The following is a 19,050-nucleotide window of genomic DNA, read 5'->3' as shown; positions in this document are numbered from 1 at the left end:
GTTATGTTTTTTAAGTTATGTATTATGTGCCGGCTGCAGGGTTTGTTAGTGAACCCATCAGAGCCCACGTGTGGGTACAGTAGCCCTACAAGGCTGGTCTGAGGTTAGCCGTCCACCGTGCTCTCGGTTGCATTCACAGGGACTCACTTCCTCCCGCTCCAGGTGATACCCCCCACACCCAAGCAGTACTCACGTCTGAACGATCTCCTTGGTGGGCAGGCAGACGGGATGGATGTAGTTGGTGAAGCCAATGGGTCGCTTCAGCTGGATCAGGGCGATGTCTCTGTCCAGGTTCTCCCTCCAGTTGTACTTGGGGTGGATGATGATCCGCTCCAGCATTGCAATCTTCTCCTGTTGTCTCTCGTACCTGTGCATGAGAAGACGTGAGAGATCAGAAGCCTGGTACCAATGGCAGCTTACCTGCTCAAGACCACTGTGCACACCACCAATCCTCACACCCAAATGTGTACAGTGTGCACCACTGAGCCTCTTTGCTCTGGTACAAGCCCTGTCAGAGCGCTCCCTCTGAACACGAGGGACCAAGCCCCAGCAGAGACCTCTGCAGGCACAGGAACTCCAATGCACTGCGTAAGGCGCGGGTTGTAATTACCAAAAGCAATAAATACCTCAGCCTTTATTCAATTTCAGCAGGTCACTCCTAATGGAATTTAGCAGAAGAAAACACCATAAAATAAACCATGACATAGAGACTTGGGTGCCGTAAGCATCCAGATCCGTTTATTCTTCCCCCAAAACTTGGGATGGGAGCACCCGATAAAGAACGTACCCCATGGCATCATTATTTGTCAGGTGAGCTATATTTAACTTAACACCCGGCCACAGGTAATGAGGGCCTGGGTAGAATCCCTGTTAAAGAGGACCTGTGTCATGTGTTTCTTTGGGCCTCTTGGTGACACTAACAATTTCCTTAAGTTCGAATCCTACCATCCCTCTGACCATGTGAATATAGCTGCATGATGCCCGAATACATAACCATCAAAGTGCCAGAATATTGGACTGATTGTCACTTTAATTAGACTTCTGCCTCAGCTCGAAGAGTAAGCAGTTGCTTCCTTTCAGGAACAGAATTTCATGCTGCCTCTCAGTGCGACTAGTGTGTGATGTGTGTTTTTAAACACATGACTTCTCCGTCCACACTCAAAATGATTAAGCTAGAAGCTGGCCTTATTAATATTTTTTTGCTTAATGTGACATCTCAGAACAGCTTTCAGTATATCTCGTGTGAGGCCACCACATCCACTGACATATTTTCATATGAACCACATCTTTTGTCATTTCATCCAGTAGCCCTGCGTCCTTTAGAAGGCGGTTACTCTCCTTCCATATTCTTGTGAGTTGTTTTTAGGGGTTGTCACTACATTACTCTGGGCAGGGACATGGTAAGACATGTACTATGAATGGCTATCATCTTTGTTTTTGGGCTGAGGCTCTTCATAAGTAAACTAGTAAATTCTTGGAAAAGCCTGATGTACATGTTAGTAAAAAGTAAAGTTTTGGATGGCACTTTTGACAGCCCTCTAGAGATCAGCACGCCACATGTTATGCATTTGCTTTGTGTCATCAGAACTCCATGCTGTTGAATAGTAATTAGCTATAGATCGAAAGAAGGAGGACTAATCTCTGAAATTTAGCTGCCTGGACTACCTGGTAGGGTTTGGGGTTTTCCTATTTACCACAAATGTATAAGGCTTCTCCAGGGTATGTTTGGAGTAACCAGCCCACCTTCCCCACTCTATATTGACTGTAATGCACCCTAACAGTGATGGTGGGTGGTTCTACAGGGATCTTCAAGACACTTTCTAATCCATAGAGAATTTCCTCAGAATATTTATCCTTGAGACCTGTTATGTTGATATTTTTTCTTCAGTTCCTTTTCTCTTGGTCTTTGCATCTTGCAAGCATGTTGTTAACATTGTCACATTATACTTTTTCATTTTTCAGACATGCCTGTCACCCAGAACTTGTTTACCCACTTTGTTTTAATTTTTTTACTTTTCTATGCAAACAAGTTGCGGATCTCAATCATGTTGTTACTGGCACCTCACCTGTGGCTACTAGTAATGGGAATGTCAAGTATTATTGCTTCCACACTTCTAGGATCCTATGGCAGGACGTATCACAAAAAGGAGGCATGAACTAAATGTACCAGGACATTGCTACACTGTGGTCCAGTTATATATGAGTAGCCAATTGCAGGCTATCTCGTGGCATGCTGAGGCATTGAACCATATAAATATTAAAAGGGCTTGAAAAGCATCGCTTTCATCTCAAACGTAGTTGGTGCTTTGCATATACAGCAAAAATATGGTTTTATTTGAGGCAGTAGATAACATCATCATAAAAAGGCATTTCCAGTAAGTTTGGCCATTTGACCTAAACTCCATCGGCTCCTGTTCCCGAAATTGGGAAAACAGAGTTAAAGATGGAGCACAGGCCACGTCTGATGCAGTACGCAGACCAGGCATGTTACGTCATTACATCCACATACCATGACGCCGTGGTGCATGGACGGTGGGAAATGTAGGCGATACACATCAGGAAAGAAACATTAGCTTTATAAGTACAGAGTTGGCAAGGCAGCAAGTAGCTCAGTTGTTAATAATTACTATAATAAAGGCTGTCGTAAAATGAAGATGAAGGGTATTTCCAGCCAAGTTAAAATTGTATAGAATTAGCATAACATGTCTATATGTCTCGATAAAAATATTCTGAGAACTGCGCGGACAGCGTGGCAAAGATTCCAATGCTCCTGAGAAGGACTACGAAGAGAGGGGAGGCAAAAGACACTTCCACATGATGTCTCATAAGTTTGTTGTGAATATAACGTTGTGACAAAGAAGGGTGACAAAAAGACTTATTGCTTAAAGAGGGTCCGAGGTATTTCCTCATTTAGTCCCAACCAGTGAGTCTGTAAACAATAGATCCATCTTTGCTGAGCTCTAGTCATCTGAAGTTGGAAACCCTGTTGGGGAGACTCTTTCCAACACTGCCCTGCGTGGTTCTAAAAAATGCTTGGTCTTCTGTGTTAAGGCTCGGGGACAGTGGTTCTTACTGCGGTGTTCCCCAGTGCTGGCCCTAATCTTCCTGTCACACCAATGTATTTTGATCCACATGGCAAGTGATCACATAGCTCATGGTATTAAAGTATCTTAACTTCCGTGGTCTACTGAAGTTCAAGTTGCGTTCTTTGGTGGTGATAGTCAGGGGACACTGCTCAGCGTCCACCTGGAAAATGCCCTGTAACTGGCGGAAGGCACCATCTCTTTGAATGATATTCTTTGGAATAATTTTTGGGCCCTTGGACTGCATCCTCAATTGAAGGAGAATAAAGGGATTTTACAGTCACATTGTTCTGGTATTCAAGATCTTCCAGTGTCTATTGATGACCTTTTAGGTCTTGCCTAGGCAGCGCTTGCGCTGTCTCTTCGAGACATGGTGTATTCAGGCATAAAGGCTCTGCCCACTTTCCGCCCATCTTTTTAACTAGCTCCTGTCCCTGTCCTTTGTAAAAGGTGGCTTTTCATTGGTCAATAGGCTTAATAGTTCCTGCCTAGTACCGCCTTGTCTCTTCTTGTAACCGCTCAAGAGGACATCCCCTGTTACATGTATTGTTACTCCCTAGGTTTTAATTACAGCCTCAAGGCACTATTTTCTTTAAAAGCTTCAGGCAAGACTCACACTTGGTCCTAAGCTAGGCTGGTAGTGGTTTCTTCACTCACTAGAACATCTCACATTTACATGAGACTGTCTATAAATTTCCCGTCATCAGCTCCACACAGAGTACGACCTAATCTGAAATTAATGTAATAATTCTTTTGTCACATTTCAAAGCTAATAATTGTATATATGGACATAGCTATTTGAATGTACTCAGCGTTCTGTCTTGCATGCAATGCATTATGGATAAGGTGAATTTACCATATCTTCCGCAGGGTGCAGTATCATATGTGACCAAAAGAGGTCCGCTGTGCTGGTGCCTTGCTTACTAGGGACCTCTAGGAGCAGCTTGCGGTACTGCACTGAGACATGCAGTGCTGGTGCCTTGCTCACTAGGGACCTCTAGGAGCAGCTTACGGTAATACACTGAGACACACAATGCTGGTTCCTGGTTTACTATGCAAGGATTTGCAATGCACTTGGTCTCGCATTACTGAAAGTTTGAGCTATTGGGGTTGCATTATTATTAGCAATGCCAATACCTCAAACTATCAGTAATGCAAGACCTATTGCATTGCAAATGCTTGTTTAATATTGTTAGAGCTCAACAACGTGGCAGGACAGGAGACAACACAGAGGGAGGCGAGGCATGTAAGGATGTAGCCAGGACTCAGAGGGTGTGGGGAAAATAGCATTGTTTTGTTTATTGCTGGGTGAGAGGTAACACAGGAGAGGGGAGGTAAGCAGCAACATGGAGGGGGGATGGCGAGTCAGGGGGCAACACAGACAACGGGGGTATGAGAGCGAGTCAGGAGGCAATACGGATAATGGGGGTGGGAAGGGAGCGACAAGGCCCAAGCACAGACAATGGTGTGTGGAGGCGCTAGATGACGCACAATGGAGGGTGGGAGAGGCTGTGGGCAAGCAACAATAACAGAAGAGGGTGGGTAGGTAAATGTAAATGTATGGGATTTATAGAGCGCATGGCTGCCCTGGGGCTTCCCAGCGCTAAAAAGAGGTTCTGCTAGTGAAGTGCCGAGTATACACGTATTTAGCGGGGAAACATCCAGGTCTTACATTTTTTCCTGATGGAGGTTTCTTTAGATACGGCTCGGATTTCAAGTGGGAGGGCATTCCACAACTTTGGTACCAAATGGGCAAAAGATCTGCCGCCCCATCTAACCCTTTTCACTCTGGTTGTCATGAGGAGCTGTTGTTGGGAGGATCTGAGGTGTTTAGTCGGGGTATAATTAGATATCAGTTTCCTCAGCTTTACAGGCCCTTCATTATTGATGCCTCGGTGTGCTATGCAGAGGGTTTTAAACTTAACTCTGACATCGACAGGCAACCAATGCAACGGTTTGAGGTTCTTTGGCAGAGACGTGGTTAGGGATTGTCAGCAGGAGTCTATCTGCCGCATTCTGTCCACCTGGAGTCTCCTCATGACATACTCGGGCGATCCCAGGTACAGCCAATTGCCGTAGTCCAGTCGTGGAATTAGGAGGGATTGAATCACAGTTTTCTTCAGATGCTCAGGAATCACTTCAATAGTTTTTCTGAACTTTTTAGGAAGCGAGAAGCAAATTCCTGATCCTTCCTGGATTGACAGTCCAGTGTAGATGTATCCTCCAGCCGGACTCCCAGATTTTCTATCGCTGGTTTGGGGATCGGTGGATCTCCCATACCATTGGGCCGCTGTATCAGGGGTGCATGGATGGCTACGTTTCCCAACAGCATAAGCTTTGTTTTCCCACCATTCAGCTTCAAACAGCTGTTAGACATCCAGTTTACCACTTTCTCTGGACAGAGGGAGAGCTGATAATTGCTTGGGTTGGAGCCATTGGTAAAGGACACTACCAGCTGGGTGTCATCAGAAAATGACACCACTGATTGGCCAAATTCCTGTACTACCTCGGCAAGCTGTCGTACGTAGATATTAAATAAAGTGGGGCTAAGGGATGAGCCCTGCGGAACACCACAAGTGATTGGGAAGTGATCTGAGACACAGTCCCTTTCCACCACCTGGAAGGTTCTGTTCTGCAGGAAGGAGGCTAGCTAATCCCAGGCTTTGCCCTGAATTCCAACTTCCTCTAATCTCTTTTTAGGATAGTGTGATCTACGGTGTCAAATGCAGCGCTGAGGTCCAGCTGGAGAATGGTGGCTGATCCACCCTCATCTAGTATCGCCTTTGGCTCCTCTGTGACCGTCAGTAGTGCTTACTCAGTACTGTGAGCGGATCGAAAGCCCCTTTGGGAGGGGTGAAGGACATCATTGGTCTCTAAGAAATTGGTCAGTGAATGGTGAACATGCTTTACCAAGATAAGGTAGGAGGGAGATGGGGCACAGATTATTATATATGGTAGGGTCGAGACTGGCTTTTTTTGTAGTGGCTTAATGATTGCGTACTTCCACGATGTGGGAACTAGAGCCAAGTCTAGAGATTGGTTGAGTAGTTCAGTTACCGATGGTAAAAGGCTAGGATACGCAGGGGTGCCGGATCAAGTGGAGAGTCACATTTGGTAGTTGTAATTAAGTGTTGGATATTTTCTTTCTTCAATCTAGGAAATTGAGCTAATGGTGAAGATGAAGTTATCTCACTTATTTTAACAGCAACAGGTTTCCTATTTTTCGGGAACTGATCATATATTTCTGTCACCTTATTATAGAAAGAGGGCACTAAATCGTTGCATCTCTTGACTGATGTAGGGGTGGCGTTGACATTTTCAGGAGGGTTGGTCTGAATTTTGACTACTTTAAAAAGCTTGTTTGACTGCAAGATTTTTTCTTCATAGTATTTAGCTTGGGCTCTTTAGTGGTGGATCATAATTTTTCCTCCAGACTCTCTCTAATTTCTTGCATTGTTTTTTCAGTGCGGAGAGCTGTTTATTATACCATGAGGTCGTTTTGGCGTGAGATTTACTGTTTAGATTACTCCTAGGCGGCACAAAAGGGGGTGGTGATGGACGGAGCATCTGAACCAATCAAACACTCACATCCAGTCAAAAGATCTGGGTTTGATCCATCACCGTTCTTTAGCCCACTCTGCCACCCCAGTTCAGACATGGCTATGTGCAAATCAGTCTGACCCTGTGCATCATGGGCACAGTCCAGTCCGAACTGCCAAGCCATGCCTTCCCTGGACCGGAAACAAGCTTCCGAGGACCGGTTTCTGGCATTCCAGTCGTCTTCAGCCCGGCTTGCTTGAATCCAGTGGCAAAGTGAGCAAGGGACTCATGTCTGAGCATACCCTGCCACACTTATGGCAGCCGTAAGCGGTACAAAAGGGGGTGGTGATGGACGGAGCATCTGAACCAATAAAACACTCACATCCAGTCAAAAGATCTGGGTTTGATCCATCACCGTTCTTTAGCCCACTCTGCCACCCCAGTTCAGACATGGCTATGTGCAAATCAGTATGACCCTGTGCCTCATGGGAACAGTCCAGCCTGAACTGCCAAGCCATGCCTTCCCTGGACCGGAAACGAGCTTCCGAGGACCGGTTTCTGGCATTCCAGCCGTCTTCAGCCCGGCTTGCTTGAATCCAGTGGCAAAGTGAGCAAGGGACTCACGTCTGAGCATACCCTGCCACACTTATGGCAGCCGTAAGCGGTACAAAAGGGGGTGGTGATGGACGGAGCATCTGAACCAATCAAACACTCACACCCAGTCAAAAGATCTGGGTTTGATCCATCACCGTTCTTTAGCCCACTCTGCCACCCCAGTTCAGACATGGCTATGTGCAAATCAGTCTGACCCTGTGCCTCATGGGAACAGTCCAGCCTGAACTGCCAAGCCATGCCTTCCCTGGTCCGGAAATAAGATTCCAAGGACCGGTTTCTAGCATTCCAGCCGTCTTCAGCCCGGCTTGCTTGAATCCAGTGGCAAAGTGAGCAAGGGACTCACGTCTGAGCATACCCTGCCACACTTATGGCAGCCAAAAGCGGTACAAAAGGGGGTGATGATGGACGGAGCATCTCAACCAATCAAACACTCACACCCAGTCAAAAGATCTGGGTTTGATCCATCACCGTTCTTTAGCCCACTCTGCCACCCCAATTCAGACATGGCTATGTGCAAATCAATCTGACCCTGTGCCTCATGGGAACAGTCCAGCCCGAACTGCCAAGCCATGCCTTCCCTGAACCGGAAACAAGCTTCCGAGGACCGGTATCTGGCATTCCAGCCGTCTTCAGCCCGGCTTGCTTGAAACCAGTGGCATAGTGAGCAAGGGACTCTCGTCTGAGCATACCCTGCCACACTTATGGCAGCCAAAAGCGGTACAAAAGGGGGTGGTGATGGACGGAGCATCTGAACCAATCAAACACTCACACCCAGTCAAAAGATCTGTGTTTGATCCATCACCGTTCTTTAGCCCACTCTGCCACCCCAGTTCAGACATGGCTATGTGCAAATCAGTCTGACCCTGTGCATCATGGGCACAGTCCAGTCCGAACTGCCAAGCCATGCCTTCCCTGGACCGGAAACAAGCTTCCGAGGACCGGTTTCTGGCATTCCAGTCGTCTTCAGCCCGGCTTGCTTGAATCCAGTGGCAAAGTGAGCAAGGGACTCATGTCTGAGCATACCCTGCCACACTTATGGCAGCCGTAAGCGGTACAAAAGGGGGTGGTGATGGACGGAGCATCTGAACCAATAAAACACTCACATCCAGTCAAAAGATCTGGGTTTGATCCATCACCGTTCTTTAGCCCACTCTGCCACCCCAGTTCAGACATGGCTATGTGCAAATCAGTATGACCCTGTGCCTCATGGGAACAGTCCAGCCTGAACTGCCAAGCCATGCCTTCCCTGGACCGGAAACAAGCTTCCGAGGACCGGTTTCTGGCATTCCAGCCGTCTGAAGCCCGGCTTGCTTGAATCCAGTGGCAAAGTGAGCAAGGGACTCACGTCTGAGCATACCCTGCCACACTTATGGCAGCCGTAAGCGGTACAAAAGGGGGTGGTGATGGACGGAGCATCTGAACCAATCAAACACTCACACCCAGTCAAAAGATCTGGGTTTGATCCATCACCGTTCTTTAGCCCACTCTGCCACCCCAGTTCAGACATGTGTTGGACTTGGCCCTTATGGCAGGTTCACCCCTAGACTTTTTGCCTTATGTGTGACCCTGTGTCAGTGATTTTTGGGTCTCTGCGCACTTTCCCCTGAGTCCCAGAGTGAAAGTGCGTGCGTGTAGTATGGCTGGCCTGCCCTCCCATAGGAATGCATGGGGAATGTGTGTGTCCCTGGTAGTTCCTGATGCGTGGGGAGTGCAGGCTCGAGTTTAGTATGTGTAAACTCGTGAGAGTGAATGCTGCGAGATGGTGTCTGCGGCATGTATGTGTCTAGAAGGGAAGTGCTACTTCTGGACATTGAGATATGTGTGCATGTGCTGTGAGGGTGCTGGAGCGTGATTGGCTGGAGCTGGCTGGCATGCCAGGCTCCAGGAAGTCTAGATGGGTTTGCCCGGTGGTGAGTGGGAGATTAGCATGAGTGATGTGTGGGAGGAGTGTACCTGTGTCCTGGATGGGCTGGGTTTTCCCCACACAATGCTGGCTCCGCCCCCCTGTGGTGTGTCTAACGACCCTAGCCTCCCCAGTGAAAGAAATGGGTGGTTGGGCCATCAAGAGTGCTCCAAAGCCAGCTGAAACTGGTTTTCCCCCCACCCTGCACCTTGAAACAAAGGATTTTACAGTATAAAGAAGGGGCTGTGTCCCCTTAGAAAATGTTCTTGTTCCAGGATCCTGAGGGGGCTGCTGTTGCTGCTGCTGGGCCAGAGGACCGCCACTTGGGGTGTCTCCCTGCCTGGAGACCCAGTGTGCTGGCTCTGGGCCCAGCCTTGCCCCCTGCCCCTTGAAAGGACTTTTGCTGGGCTTGTTGGCCCCTAGCGCCTGGGAGCGCTTTTGATTGCCTTTTAGCGCTTAAGAGCGCTTTATTTTGCTTGCAGCGCTTGGGAGCGCTGTGGTCACCCCTCTAGCGCTGGGAGCGCTTTGTCTGCAGAGGCCGGTGCCCACCCGGCATTGCCTGCCCCGAGCGAGTGTCCACCTCGCTGATTTGCTGATTTTGAAGCCCCTGGCGAGTGCCCACCTCGCCAGGGACCGTGCCGCTATATTCGTGGCCATAGCGAGAGCCCACCTCGCCTTATATTTAACTTATAGGGTTCACCGCCGCAGCCCGGAGTGTTTTGAAAACGTTGCCGGGCCGCTGCCAAGTGCGACCCGGAAGTGCCCGCCTCCCTGCTCGGGGCCGCGCTGTCATTGGCGGACACCCGAGGCAGGAAGCCAGGCAAGCTGCAGCAGGACGTTGCCAGGTCTGGAGCAACCCGGAAGTCCCGCCCTTGAGCCGCGCTGGGATTGGCCCAGCTGGGGGAAGCTGCAGGGAAGCCCGAGACACCAGCGCCGGATCGAGTGGGGCCCCCCTGGGGAACGGGAGGGCCCGCCTGGCACCTGGTGAGCAGAACAGAGGATCACCGGAGGCCGCCCGCAGCTGAGGAGAGGAGCCGCTGCTGAGGAGAGGAGCCGCCGCTGAGGAGAGACGCGCAGCACCAGCAAAAGTCCCGGTGAGTGCTGCTCCAGTTCTCGAGGCTCCCCCCAACCCAAGGCATTCCTTAGAGCCTGAGAGAGGCTCCAGCAACGGGCGCAGTGGTCCTTGGGAACCCCGAGGCTCCAGGTGGCATTTCCTTCGTTTTCGAGCCTAAGAGAAGCTCGTGTGGGCATTACTTGGTTCTCGGAGTCCCCAGGAGGGGGACTCCAACTACGCCCCCATTTCGTGTTCGGAGCCCTGAAAGAGGCTCCAGGCATTGTGTGCAGAGCCCCAGAAAGGCTCAGGAACATTACGTACTTTAGAGCCCAGCGAGGCTCTTTGGGGGACAGTAGATTTGGTCAGAGCCTGCGAGGCTCCAGCGTTGACCCTCATTATCTACACCAGTTGCCCAGCACTTTGTGGGCAACTGCCACGTTTAGGCCCCCTGACATTGGGACACAGGGCGTCCTAGCCCCAACAAGGCCAGAGGGCCTAGGGACAGTCACAGGTGGTGACTTACGTGAGTTTTGGCGCAATTGTTCATTTTCTGCACCTCTGAATGCATTGCGATGCATCATGTGTTATGTTCTTACACCCCTACAGGTATAGTGATACTTAGGTGGTTGTTTTCTCCCTAGTACAGGTGGTGCTAGTGAGGTCCTGGTTACCAGTGATTACTGGTTGTATGTTATTTTTGTGCTACAGTGATTTTACATTCTAAAAGTGCTATTTTTAAAAGTGTTACTTCTGAAAGTGCTGATTCCTGACAGTGGTCCAGGTGGCCCTGTCTTGTAAATATCCCCTGTAAATTCTGCCCGTGCCCCTGGCACATTGTAAAGTGTGTGTTTTCATCTAATGTGTTTATTGTAATACAAAGGCTATTTTTTATATAACCTGGTGTGGAGTTTCCTTTGTGGTGGGCCTTGGGTGTTGTTGCTGGGGTGCGTGCGCAGATACTTAACTCATATCGCCTCCAAGTTTAGCCTTGCTGCTCGCGCCACGTTACCTAGAGGGCGAGTAGGGGTTATCTTGGCGTGTAACTCCCTTGCCCTGACCTTAGGAATGGTGATCCCTGACTGACCTCGACGCGAGTCTTGGCCAGCCGGGGTCCCGTTTCTAACATTGGACGCAGCGGTGAGGATAAGGATTTGTGTTTGCGATGTACCACAGTGGCAACGGGCCACACTTCAAAACTCTGCATTTTAGATGACCACATTTTAGGGGATTATTGTTTTTGAAGTTCCATTATTTTCTTTTCCTGAAGGTATCATTGTGCAATTGTGTCCAGTACATTTGTTCCCCTGCCCCGCGCCCAGAGTTTGGTACCTGTGTCACATGTGGTCAGGTTGAGGAATCAGGGGTGGTAGAAACTGCCTTACCGGTCCGAGGGGGGGGTAGTGTGTGAATGAATGGTGTGTGGCACTAGGCAAGTGAGTGTAAGTTCTCTGGGAGAGGGAACTTGCTGAACCTTTGTGAATTGTGTACTCCTGTGTTAGCTCAGACCCCTAGGTTCCCTGTGTAATCTTTTCACCAGAACGTCTGCCAGAATGGAGCTTGTTTTTGATTTCAATGATCTAGCCACATACGGTGTGTGGGAGCTGAGAAAGTTCTGTGAAGAGAGAGGCATAGGGGCGGATCAGTCAGGCTGGTATGCACTTAGGAGATGCATGGTCAAATGGCAAGAGGATCAATGGGATCTTGAGCGCAGTGAGGAAAGGGCCCGGGCCTCACACCAGGAGGGTGGTGGGTCTGTGGGGAACCCTGAAGATTCAGAAGAGGAGGAAGAAAATGATAGCACAGGGACGCCAGCAGATAGTGAGGACCCCATAGATAGGGAGTCCCTTGCTGGGTCCAGCGTAGGAGGCAGCGCCTCATCCCTTTTCCTGTCCCCAGAGGAGCTGGAAGATAGGAGGAGAGAAAGGGAACACCAGCTGGCCTTAGAGAAGCTCAGGTTAGAGCATGCCCAGGCTATGGCGCAGCTAGAGGTTAAGAAGCAACAGCTAGAGACTGAGAGGGTCTTAGCGCAGGAAAGGATAGAGGAGGCTGAGAGGGCCTCCACCAGAGGCAAAGTAGCTCTGGAGGGTAGACTATCCCCTGCGCGCAGTGTTGCTTGTCTGGATTCTCCAGGGAGGGTTGAGTCCAGTGGTGGCAGCTACATAGATTTCAGTGTAGGAAATCCCACTCCCAGTTCCCCGAGTATGGTTCCTGTTTCCCCAGAGGAGGAGAATAGGTTGAGGTTTAGGAACCTTAGGAAACCGTCTCAGCAGTCTTGGGAAGATTTTGTGGATGACTGTTGTGGAGCCCTGTGTGATTGGGTACGGGAGCCCACGAAATGTGATTGGGGCATATTGTTTGATATGTTTCTCAGAGAGCAGTTGCTCAGTGTTGTTTATCCAGGATTGCGCCAACACCTAGTAGGGTGTGGATTGTCTGAACCATACGAGCTTGCAGAGGAAGCAGACCGCTGGGAGAGTGCTAGAGGTTCTCTAGAGTCATTGGTGAGTGACTCCAAAAGTAGTGGTTCAGGTATCCTCCAGCCCAGCGTGGTGGAGGAGGCTCAGTGTAGCCCAGCTAGGTCCCAGGATAGCGAGGAGAGTGTAGGGGCTCACTGCCTGGCTCAGTGGAGCAGGAGTGAGGGGGAGACCGAGGTTCCCCAGACGCCCGAAGCCCTGCCTCAGGACTTGGATGGTTTCTGTAGGGAACACCAGGTTGGGGACCTAGGCTGTCCTGTTAGTCCATTTGAAGAAGATCTCCTAGTGAGTAGAGGACCTGGAGCGTCTGTAACCAGAGCTCCTGTGGTTCTAGAGTCTGGCAGTACCGCTCCGGTAGGGAGGGTACAGGAGTCCAGCGTGAGGAGTGATTGGGGGAGTTCCCCAGTGGAAGAACCAGTGGGTCAGGGACTACCCAGTTGGGCTAGGATCCCGTGTAGTGACCATGGTGACACCACTTCTGTGCTGGGGGATCTTTGCGCACTGTCAGGTGGACAGGAGGCGGGAGATCTGCGCCAGGCAGACAGTCACACAACATATGTGTCATTTGTTAGCCTCAGGGGGATGGTGTGTGAATCCCCAGAAGTCCTGGAGTGCCAGGCAATTGTTCCACTGAAGGTTTTAGACCAGAGGTTGGAAGGCCAGGTTCAGGATCAGCCTGACCTGAAGGGTAGGACGACTGTAACCAGTGTCCTGACCGGTTCTTCTTCCAGAGGAACTTCTCCAGTTGGTAGAGGGCAGACCTCTGGAAGGGGGTGCAGAGGGTGGGAGAGCCCACCTCTGACCCCGGTGCAACATGAGGGGTTAAACCCTGTGTTGGAGTGGCGTTGTAAGGGTACCCCTCGCAGGAGGAGGAGGAACCCTAGAAGAGGTAGGGGGAGGAAAGCCTTCCCCGAGACTCCTGGTCCGCCTGAGGTTGTAGACCCTAGGCTGGAGAACCAGTGGCAGTCTAGTCCTGTCTTGCAGGCAGGAAGAGTGGAGAATGGCTACTATGTACCAGGGGTTACTACCCCCCACTCTGTGAATAGGCAAGGACCGGTGGCACCTGGGTGGCCCAGGGCCTGGTCCTGGCCGCGGACAACTTGGGAGTACCAGTGGGATAGCCCAGTTGGTCCAGACAGTGGTTTGAGAAGAAATCCCATGGGTTCAACATGGCGTAGAACAGGAGGGTGTCCCTGCAGTTGCGGGCCCGCGTCCGTGTTCTATCGCCCCAAGCAGGGAAGTCCATCACGGTGGTGATTGGTCTACCCTGCGTTTTGGCTGGAAGGGGGTTGTGTTGGACTTGGCCCTTATGGCAGGTTCACCCCTAGACTTTTTGCCTTATGTGTGACCCTGTGTCAGTGATTTTTGGGTCTCTGCGCACTTTCCCCTGAGTCCCAGAGTGAAAGTGCGTGCGTGTAGTATGGCTGGCCTGCCCTCCCATAGGAATGCATGGGGAATGTGTGTGTCCCTGGTAGTTCCTGATGCGTGGGGAGTGCAGGCTCGAGTTTAGTATGTGTAAACTCGTGAGAGTGAATGCTGCGAGATGGTGTCTGCGGCATGTATGTGTCTAGAAGGGAAGTGCTACTTCTGGACATTGAGATATGTGTGCATGTGCTGTGAGGGTGCTGGAGCGTGATTGGCTGGAGCTGGCTGGCATGCCAGGCTCCAGGAAGTCTAGATGGGTTTGCCCGGTGGTGAGTGGGAGATTAGCATGAGTGATGTGTGGGAGGAGTGTACCTGTGTCCTGGATGGGCTGGGTTTTCCCCACACAATGCTGGCTCCGCCCCCCTGTGGTGTGTCTAACGACCCTAGCCTCCCCAGTGAAAGAAATGGGTGGTTGGGCCATCAAGAGTGCTCCAAAGCCAGCTGAAACTGGTTTTCCCCCCACCCTGCACCTTGAAACAAAGGATTTTACAGTATAAAGAAGGGGCTGTGTCCCCTTAGAAAATGTTCTTGTTCCAGGATCCTGAGGGGGCTGCTGTTGCTGCTGCTGGGCCAGAGGACCGCCACTTGGGGTGTCTCCCTGCCTGGAGACCCAGTGTGCTGGCTCTGGGCCCAGCCTTGCCCCCTGCCCCTTGAAAGGACTTTTGCTGGGCTTGTTGGCCCCTAGCGCCTGGGAGCGCTTTTGATTGCCTTTTAGCGCTTAAGAGCGCTTTATTTTGCTTGCAGCGCTTGGGAGCGCTGTGGTCACCCCTCTAGCGCTGGGAGCGCTTTGTCTGCAGAGGCCGGTGCCCACCCGGCATTGCCTGCCCCGAGCGAGTGTCCACCTCGCTGATTTGCTGATTTTGAAGCCCCTGGCGAGTGCCCACCTCGCCAGGGACCGTGCCGCTATATTCGTGGCCATAGCGAGAGCCCACCTCGCCTTATATTTAACTTATAGGGTTCACCGCCGCAGCCCGGAGTGTTTTGAAAACGTTGCCGGGCCGCTGCCAAGTGCGACCCGGAAGTGCCCGCCTCCCTGCTCGGGGCCGCGCTGTCATTGGCGGACACCCGAGGCAGGAAGCCAGGCAAGCTGCAGCAGGACGTTGCCAGGTCTGGAGCAACCCGGAAGTCCCGCCCTTGAGCCGCGCTGGGATTGGCCCAGCTGGGGGAAGCTGCAGGGAAGCCCGAGACACCAGCGCCGGATCGAGTGGGGCCCCCCCGGGGAACGGGAGGGCCCGCCTGGCACCTGGTGAGCAGAACAGAGGATCACCGGAGGCCGCCCGCAGCTGAGGAGAGGAGCCGCTGCTGAGGAGAGGAGCCGCCGCTGAGGAGAGACGCGCAGCACCAGCAAAAGTCCCGGTGAGTGCTGCTCCAGTTCTCGAGGCTCCCCCCAACCCAAGGCATTCCTTAGAGCCTGAGAGAGGCTCCAGCAACGGGCGCAGTGGTCCTTGGGAACCCCGAGGCTCCAGGTGGCATTTCCTTCGTTTTCGAGCCTAAGAGAGGCTCGTGTGGGCATTACTTGGTTCTCGGAGTCCCCAGGAGGGGGACTCCAACTACGCCCCCATTTCGTGTTCGGAGCCCTGAAAGAGGCTCCAGGCATTGTGTGCAGAGCCCCAGAAAGGCTCAGGAACATTACGTACTTTAGAGCCCAGCGAGGCTCTTTGGGGGACAGTAGATTTGGTCAGAGCCTGCGAGGCTCCAGCTTTGACCCTCATTATCTACACCAGTTGCCCAGCACTTTGTGGGCAACTGCCACGTTTAGGCCCCCTGACATTGGGACACAGGGCGTCCTAGCCCCAACAAGGCCAGAGGGCCTAGGGACAGTCACAGGTGGTGACTTACGTGAGTTTTGGCGCAATTGTTCATTTTCTGCACCTCTGAATGCATTGCGATGCATCATGTGTTATGTTCTTACACCCCTACAGGTATAGTGATACTTAGGTGGTTGTTTTCTCCCTAGTACAGGTGGTGCTAGTGAGGTCCTGGTTACCAGTGATTACTGGTTGTATGTTATTTTTGTGCTACAGTGATTTTACATTCTAAAAGTGCTATTTTTAAAAGTGTTACTTCTGAAAGTGCTGATTCCTGACAGTGGTCCAGGTGGCCCTGTCTTGTAAATATCCCCTGTAAATTCTGCCCGTGCCCCTGGCACATTGTAAAGTGTGTGTTTTCATCTAATGTGTTTATTGTAATACAAAGGCTATTTTTTATATAACCTGGTGTGGAGTTTCCTTTGTGGTGGGCCTTGGGTGTTGTTGCTGGGGTGCGTGCGCAGATACTTAACTCATATCGCCTCCAAGTTTAGCCTTGCTGCTCGCGCCACGTTACCTAGAGGGCGAGTAGGGGTTATCTTGGCGTGTAACTCCCTTGCCCTGACCTTAGGAATGGTGATCCCTGACTGACCTCGACGCGAGTCTTGGCCAGCCGGGGTCCCGTTTCTAACATTAGACATGGCTATGTGCAAATCAGTCTGACCCTGTGCCTCATGGGAACAGTCCAGCCTGAACTGCCAAGCCATGCCTTCCCTGGTCCGGAAATAAGCTTCCAAGGACCGGTTTCTAGCATTCCAGCCGTCTTCAGCCCGGCTTGCTTGAATCCAGTGGCAAAGTGAGCAAGGGACTCACGTCTGAGCATACCCTGCCACACTTATGGCAGCCAAAAGCGGTACAAAAGGGGGTGATGATGGACGGAGCATCTGAACCAATCAAACACTCACACCCAGTCAAAAGATCTGGGTTTGATCCATCACCGTTCTTTAGCCCACTCTGCCACCCCAATTCAGACATGGCTATGTGCAAATCAATCTGACCCTGTGCCTCATGGGAACAGTCCAGCCCGAACTGCCAAGCCATGCCTTCCCTGAACCGGAAACAAGCTTCCGAGGACCGGTATCTGGCATTCCAGCCGTCTTCAGCCCGGCTTGCTTGAAACCAGTGGCATAGTGAGCAAGGGACTCTCGTCTGAGCATACCCTGCCACACTTATGGCAGCCAAAAGCGGTACAAAAGGGGGTGGTGATGGACGGAGCATCTGAACCAATCAAACACTCACACCCAGTCAAAAGATCTGGGTTTGATCCATCACCGTTCTTTAGCACACTCTGCCACCCCAATTCAGACATGGCTATGTGCAAATCAGTCTGACCCTGTGCCTCATGGGAACAGTCTAGCCCGAACTGCCAAGCCATGCCTTCCCTGAACCGGAAACAAGCTTCCGAGGACCGGTTTCTGGCATTCCAGCTGTCTTCAGCCCGGCTAGCTTGAATCCAGTGGCAAAGTGAGCAAGGGACTCACATCTGAGCATACCCTGCCACACTTATAGCAGCCAAAAGCGGTACAAAAGGGGGTGGTGATGGACGGAGCATCTGAACCAATCAAACACTCACACCCAGTCAAAAGATCTGGGTTTGATCCATCACCGTTCTTTAGCCCACTCTGCCACCCCAATTCAGACATGGCTATGTGGAAATCAGTCTGACCCTGTGCCTCATGGGAACAGTCCAGCCCAAACTCCCCAGCCATGCCTTCCCTGGACCGGAAACAAGCTTCTGAGGACCGGTTTCTGGCATTCCAGCCATCTTCAGCCCAGATTGCTTGAATCCAGTGGCAAAGTGAGCAAGGGACTCACATCTGAGCATACCCTGCCACACTTATAGCAGCCAAAAGCGGTACAAAAGGGGGTAGTGATGGATGGAGCATCTGAACCAATCAAACATTCACACCCAGTCAAAAGATCTGGGTTTGTTCCATCACCGTTCTTTAGCCCACTCTGCCACCCCAGTTCAGACATGGCTATGTGCAAATCAGTCTGACCCTGTGACTCATGGGAACAGCCCACCCGAACTGCCAAGCCATGCCTTCCCTGGACCGGAAACAAGCTTCCGAGGACTGGTTTCTGGCATTCCAGCCGTCTTCAGCCCGGCTGGCTTGAATCCAGTGGCAAAGTGAGCAAGGGACTCACGTCTGAGCATACCCTGCCACACCTATGGTGGCCAAAAGCGGTACAAAAGGGGGTGGTGATGGACGGAGCATCTGAATCAAACACTCACACCCAGTCAAAAGATCAGGGTTTAATCCATCACCGTTCTTTAGCCCACTCTGCCACCCCAGTTCAGACATGGCTATATGCAAATCAGTCTGACCCTGTGCCTCATGGGAACAGTCCAGCCCGAACTGCCAAGCCATGTCTTCCCTGGACCGGAAACAAGCTTCCGAGGACCGGTTTCTGTCATTCCAGCCGTCTTCAGCCCGGCTTGCTTGAATCCAGTGGCAAAGTGAGCAAGGGACTCACATCCTGGAGATGGGTATGTCATCAAATCCTGGTTCTAATGCACAGGCAGGGTGTGTCGGTGGTCTAATGGCTAGTAACTGCTTTCTGGAGTAACTATGTTTACGGGGGTTGTGGGAAACAGGGGATCTGGCCCCGGGACGCGGACGGGTGCAGAGGGCTAGCCTTTGGCGTACCCGTTGCCGCGTCTGTTGCGATCCCAGCCCGCAGTGGTCATTTAAAGTAGAGTTGGAGTCGGCAACTAGACCGCCGACCTCACGCCTCTCCTAGAGCTCTATGGTGCTTATGGCAAAACCGCTCTCTATGGTCCCTACGTGGCACTCTACACAAGGCACAGTAGGGGCCGTTTTAGGCCGCTCAAAACATGTGCAAATTCAAACAATTCGACAAGTTCCCCTGTTTATCACAATCAATGCAGTGACTAAAAACAGATTTAAGGGTAGAGGCCAAGTAACAATAATAGGGGGAGGAGACAGGTCAGGGCAAGCAACAGGGACAACAATGGAGGGAGGGCGAGTTGAGGCAAACAACACCGACGAGGGAGGGAAAAACATGGCGTAGGAAAAAAATACGTGAGGGAGCCAGCTGAAAAATACACTCTCTGATAGACTTCTTAAACACAAACAAAAAAGTAGCGCCTACAATAAATCACCAGTGAAAAACAAGTAATGCG

The 19,050-nt window shown here is 51.2% G+C and overlaps 1 protein-coding gene across 1 annotated transcript in view; it reads right to left on the bottom strand.

Moving 5' to 3' along the window:
* The window catches only part of F2 (coagulation factor II, thrombin), a 270,935-nt gene that overhangs the window by 80,824 nt on the left and 171,061 nt on the right, over nucleotides 1–19,050 (bottom strand). The window contains exon 11 of the mRNA XM_086959673.1: nucleotides 194–367. Coding sequence (XP_086815799.1) covers nucleotides 194–367 — 174 coding nt within the window. The remainder of the gene's footprint in view (nucleotides 1–193; nucleotides 368–19,050) is intronic.

The sequence above is a fragment of the Lissotriton vulgaris genome, chromosome 2_2 (genome assembly GCF_964263255.1).
Source record: "Lissotriton vulgaris chromosome 2_2, aLisVul1.2, whole genome shotgun sequence".
NCBI classification, from domain to species: Eukaryota; Metazoa; Chordata; class Amphibia; order Caudata; family Salamandridae; genus Lissotriton; species Lissotriton vulgaris.
Note: the sequence above shows the minus strand (reverse complement) of the source record. Positions and strands in the feature narration are given on the sequence as shown.